The sequence below is a fragment of the Crocuta crocuta genome, unplaced genomic scaffold (assembly GCF_008692635.1).
Source record: "Crocuta crocuta isolate KB4526 unplaced genomic scaffold, BGI_CrCroc_1.0 scaffold482, whole genome shotgun sequence".
Taxonomy (NCBI): Eukaryota; Metazoa; Chordata; class Mammalia; order Carnivora; family Hyaenidae; genus Crocuta; species Crocuta crocuta.
In genome coordinates, this window is record NW_027527459.1 from 1848163 (window position 1) to 1854393 (window position 6231).

The 6231-nt window shown below is 38.2% G+C and overlaps 1 protein-coding gene across 1 annotated transcript in view; it reads right to left on the reverse strand.

The window, feature by feature from the left end:
• Window positions 1–6231, reverse strand: part of TENM1 (teneurin transmembrane protein 1) — a 556664-nt gene that overhangs the window by 284792 nt on the left and 265641 nt on the right. Inside the window, exon 6 of the mRNA XM_077763513.1 lies at window positions 560–712. Coding sequence (XP_077619639.1) covers window positions 560–712 — 153 coding nt within the window. The remainder of the gene's footprint in view (window positions 1–559; window positions 713–6231) is intronic.

Genomic DNA, 6231 nt, shown 5'->3' on the forward strand with positions numbered 1-6231 from the left:
CTCAAGCTCATGTTGGTTCAATTTAACCAGTATTTAAAGTGCTTTTTTCTTTTCTCCAACAATGAAGAATTCGTGTTCCCCAACGAGAAAAGAATTCATGTTCCCCCACTTTGACATAAACATTCACCCTTATATTAAGCATAAAAGGCTTTTTCTTATTATAAACAGAAGAAATTTCCATATACCCTTTGTAAAATGTTATATATAAATGCTGGGCTTGGACACAGAGAACTTAATCAAAATCCCATGTTGCTTCAGGGTAGTTATATGCGAAATGCAATTTCCATTGTATTGAAACCTCCATCCTGTAAATATTTATCTATTTTCAAAATTGCCTACATATTTGAAAAGTTTAATTGGTTTATACTCAAGGCACTAGAGAAAGGAAAATTTGCTTTCATAAGACATTTACATGTATTTATTCTGTCCACGTAGTGTACTTCTTTCGAGTGATCATGAAATTTAATGTGAAGTGAAACCATCCCAGCTTTGGCTCTAATGACCAAATTAGAAGCAAAGTAATCAATAATCAATAAATCAACCATTTTGATCACTGTACCTTTTTTCTCTGATTTATCGGAAACTTTTCCTCCAATTGGAGAGTAAGTAGTATCCATGGATTCGGTCCCTCTGTTCCCTTTGCTAACTCCATTTTCATAGAGCTGTCCTTCAACTGGTTGCAGCTGCCATGTCAGGCCGAACAAATGCACTGCTGCAAGAAAACAAGCCACACATGAACTTATTCCAGACTTGCTGACACGGTCTCTAAGCCAGCTGTCCCTTTCCACCTAAAAATGCCATGACCGGTTTCCATTTAGTTAGGCCAACCAGCTTGCACGTTATACCTACATTACACGGTGTGTAGCTACTTTCCTAAGTAGCTATTGTTAAAATTTTGAGGCTGTAGCTCTCCCAGTGACAGACGTTGGGGTATTAGTTAAGCATCCACAGTTGGATTGGGCGCTGCTCCTCCGCGCTGTCAGCCCCTCCTCTCCCGTGTCCCTTAGTTGTAACTCTAGTTTGTATATGGAAATTGCAGAGTAATGGTAGACAGGCTATCGCGAGAACATGGGAGGCCTTAGCTATGGCTCCGATTTAATTCAATGCAGGAAATGTTTCCTGAGTGCCCAGAATGCATAAAGTCCTGTGACAGCTGCTGCAGATGTTAAAATATAGATGCCTATTAGGGTAGGAGCTGGAAGTAATACGAGTATAAAATAAGTACAAGGTATGCAGAATAACTGTCGTGATACACGTTCACCTGCAATCAGAGGATTAAAAAATACCTGTGTTGATCGGAGTGCAGGAAAATGGGCACTCTCATATACTCTTCACGAGAGTATTAAAAAAAAACACCTTTGTGGAGGGTAATGTGGCACCATTTATCAAAAAACTTTAAAATCTGGCTTACCCTTTTAGCCCACAATTCCATTTCTATGAATTACAAATGTGTACAAACTACAAGGCTATCCATTGTAACATTTAAAAACTAGTAGAAAGTTATGATCAATCTAAATATTCATCAAACGAGATTAATGAAATAACTGATGATATTATAAATAATACAAGATTACATGGCTATTAAATCATGTTGCAGAGGACTCTGAACTGGCATGGGAATAATTATGATGCATCAAATGAAAAACATCAGGCTACTAGGCAGTCCAAATGGTATGATCTATAATGTGCGTGTGTGTAGACATGTGGATGTCTGGAGAGAGAGGGCTGGGAGGGCATACAGCAACGTGTTCACAACATGGGGACCTACAGTGGATTTTAATTTCCTTCTTTAGGATTTCTGTATTGTTGATAATTATTACAGTGAACATTGGCGATGTCTGACATGTGGGAGAAAAGGAATTTTTGTTTTAAGAGAAAGGGTTTATTTTCTGGTTTCAAAGAAAAGAATCATTACTAAATATTGAAAAAAATAAAAGAAGTGGCTTATTGTCTGATTTCTGAGGCTAGGACTTCCAGTACTATGTTCAATAACAGTGGTGAGGGTGGACATCCATCTTGTTCCTGACCATAGGGGAAAAGCTCTCAGTTTTTCCTCATTGAGGATGATATTAGCTGTGGGTTTTCCATATATGGCCTTTATTATGTTAAGGTATGTTCCCTCTAAATCTACTTTGTTGAGGGTTTTTATCATGAATGGATGTTGTCCTTTGTCAAATGCTTTTTCTCCATCTATTGAAATGATCATATGGTTCTTATTCTTTCTTTTATTAATGTGGTGTATCACGTTTATCAATTTGCAAATATTAAACCACCCTTGCAACCTAGGAATAAAATATCACCTCCCAACTGTCAGAATGGCTAAAGTCAACAACACAAGAAACAACAGGTGTTGGCAAGGATGTGGAGAAAGGGGAGACCTCTTGCACTGTTGGTGGGAATGCAAACTGGGGCAGCCACTCTGGAAAACAGTATGGAGGTTCCTCAAAGACTTAAAAATAGAACTACCTTAGAATCCAGCAATTGCACTACTGGGTATTTACCCAAAGAATACAAAAACACTCATTCAAAGGGACACATGCACCCGCTTGTTTATAGCAGCAGTATCTACAATAGCCTAATTATGGAAAGAGCCCAAGTGTCCATCAACGGATGAATGGATAAAGATATGGTATACATACAACGTAATGTTACTCACCATGAAAAAGAATGAAATCTTGACATTCACAGTGACATGGATGGAGTCAGAGAGTATTATGCTAAGTGAAATAAGTCAGAGAAAGACAAATCCCACATGATTTCACTTATATGTGGGATTTAAGAAACAAAACAAACAAGTAAAGGGGAAAAAAAAGAGGGATGCGAACCAAGAAAGACTCTTAAATATAGACAACACGCTGATGGTTACCAGAGAGAAGGTGGGTGGGGGAATGGGTTAACAGGTGATGGGGATTAAGGAGGGCACTTGTGATGAGTACCAGGTGTTGTATGTTAAGTGTTGAATCACCAAATTGTACATCTGAAACTAATATTACACTGTGTTAACTAACTGGAATTAAAATAAAAACTTATAAAAAATAAGTGGTTTAAAGGAACAACAGATTACAATTGGCTGGGCAAATCGGGGATGCTTTAATGAAGGAAGCAGGATTAGACATGAGCCTTAAAGAAGGTATAGAGGTTTGACAGCTGACAGCAATGGGTAGGGTAAGGTGACAGGTTGAACAAAATATGACTTTGTAAAGCACAGGATGCATCTGAGGCAAAGGAAGTTGATGGGGTTGGCTGGAGTATAGTTATGTACAGATAGTAGTGGAAGTTAAAGGTGGAAGGGAGGATTAGGGCCATATTGTGGGCATGTGAATGCCACACTTAGATATTTGGATTCAATTTATTAGGCAACAGGGAGGCATGGCAACAGGGAGGCATGTTTGCACCCACATGCTCAGGCGTGGATGTAGGTGTGCAGGGGGCAAAAACAGAAGAAAATGAGGGAAAGTGATGAACCCAACATGGTTAAGGTTTGACGTCTGAATAACTGAAAGCATAGTGCAATGATTAATAGAGTTAGGGGACTGTGCACTTAGCCCAGCACTAGCTGCAAATAACTGGTGCTGGACATGTGTTTGTTGAATGATGACTAGTTGAACTATCTGTCGACTGATGACCAGTGGGTTTGGGGCAAGGTGGGGTGATGCGGGAAATATAATGAATGCATCTTTGGAGGTGGCTGGTCTCCAGGGACCAATGAGCTATCTAGATAGAAATGTTCAATGCACGAGTTTTGGAGGTTTGAAGTTCTGGAGAAGTATTAAGGCTAGAACAAGACTGCAGAATCATATATGCACAGAGGCAATGGCTGACATTGTGAGAGTGAATGAGGTCACTGAGGGCAGATAATGTTGGGAGAAAACAATAACCAGAACAGAAGCTGGGGAAATCTTTTAATCTGTTTTCTCATTGCAATTTTAAACAGCAACCAAATCTTACTGAAAGGGGAAAAAAAAAGTGGATCTGTTCATAGTCCATCTAACATTTTTCTTTATGTTTCTAGGCAGAGTGAAAGGGGCTAATTTGTATGTCTAATACTCATATATAGTATATGGATTAACAACTGAGAACAGGAAAGCTGGCCAGATAGTCTATTTAAAAATCATTCATCCACTTTTAGTTGGAGCTAGAGATTTCTAACACCTACCTTCTAATTTATCCTTAAAACTTTTAAGCATTTAATTGGTTTCTACCCTTTTCTTTGGATTAAGGCCAGTGCTGCCTGATGAATTTCTCTTGCAATTATTGGAAACAATTGGAACTCAAATGATAGTGGTTCTGAATAAGGTACAGGATGGCATTATAATAAAGCTATATTAGTGACATTCCCCAGACTTCCTTGCCAAAAGACTCAAAGTAAGGTTGCTTTAGCATACTTACTCCAATTAAAGGGGTTTACCAGTTTTTAAAGAAAATTTGGTCTACTCTGTCCCCCCAAATAACTGGAAAATTATAGATATTAAAAGCTATACTGAAAATGTGTTTGGTTCCCTTGGTTCAGTTACTTTTGTGAAATTAGACTGGCTATACAGAACAAAAGGCATATTTGTTTTCATTTTGAAGATAAAGGGGATAGTTTATATACTTTAAGTTAAGCCAGTTTCCTGAGTCACTCAAAAATGACAGAGAAAATGCATGTGCTGAAAAGTCACTTCAAAATAATAAGGCAAAGATTAATTTTTCACCATCAAATGAAATGGACTGCTAACAGTCGATCGAAACAGACAAAGAAGTGTGGGCACATTTAGTAGAATACCCTTTGAGGGTGGCGAAGCTTTATCATTTTTTAAGTTTACTTTGTCTTTTCCAGGCTATAAGCTATTTGTAATGTATATTTGTATCAATACGTAATGCAAGTGAACTTACTTGCTACAGATTATGGGTACCATAGCAAGGCTACTGGTCTTTCCTCTCCTCCAAACTGGACTTCCTTATGTGGAGTTGTGGAAGGAAGTCAGGAAAGTATGTACAGGGTAGACTAAGGTAACTAGTTAACTCCAGTCTTGGAGTTCTATTAGAAATACATAATATTGTATTCATACTAAGACCAATAAATAAAATCATGTTGATCTTTGGGACATACTAATACACCACTAGAAAGATCTGGCACCACTTCTATTATCGGGATGTATTTCTTAATTCATTCAATACATATTTTCAAAGCATACGCTGGCACATTGGGAATGTTGGGAATATAGGCAAAGGTAACAACAAAAATATTTAACAGCCAGGACACCATAGGTACTGGTCAACCAATATGGAACAGGATCTAAACAACAATATAGCCTAACCAGGACACGCTGATTGCATATCAGACGTCTGCCTTGGATGCAGGATGAGGATAGAGTCTTTACCTTCTCACAGGTCCCCATCCAGATCTATGCTATGTATCTATAGCCACACTTTGGAGGCAAGTCCCCCAAACCCAAGTATAAACATTATAAGCCAACTGGCTAGAATTAAGGGTATAACTGGTAATGAAAAAACAAGCAGTATTAAATTATATTCATATATTGATGCAATGAATATTTTTGAGTGCCCACTTGTGCCAGGCACTGTTCTTCTAAGTTTACAGCAGTGAACACAATTTTCTAAAAAACCTCTACATTCCCAGAACTCATATGAGAGGGTGGTGGGTTAACATATACAGACAATGAATAAATATATGATATAATATATAATAATATGATATATTAATATACTATAGCTGTGTAGAAACAAAGAAGCAAATAAATAGAATAATGTCAGGTGGTTATTGTAAAAGAAATAAGATTAGTCAGGGAAAGCTTCTTGGGGAGGTAATATTTGAAGCAAGTTTTGAATGAAGTGGAGCCATATGAATATTCACCCTTCCAGGAGGAAGGAATGGCAATTACGCAAAACTCTATAAAGTTTTGTACGTCATGTTTGAGGAACACTAAGGATCCCAGTATGAGTGGAACTCAGTCATGATGAAGAGCAGTAGAGGGGCACCTGGGTGGGTCAGTCAGTGAAGCGTCGGACTCTTCTTTTTGGCTCAAGTCATGTTCTCACAGTTTGCGAGTTCAAACCCTGCAATGGGCTCTTTGCTGACTGTGCAGAGCCTGCTTGGGATTCTCTCTCTCCCTGTCTCTCACTGTCCCTCCCCTATGAATTCTCTCTCTCTCTCAAAATAAAGAAACTTAAAAAAAAAAAGAAGAGTGATAGGACTTAAACTCAAGGACTGCACCCATGATAATGCTA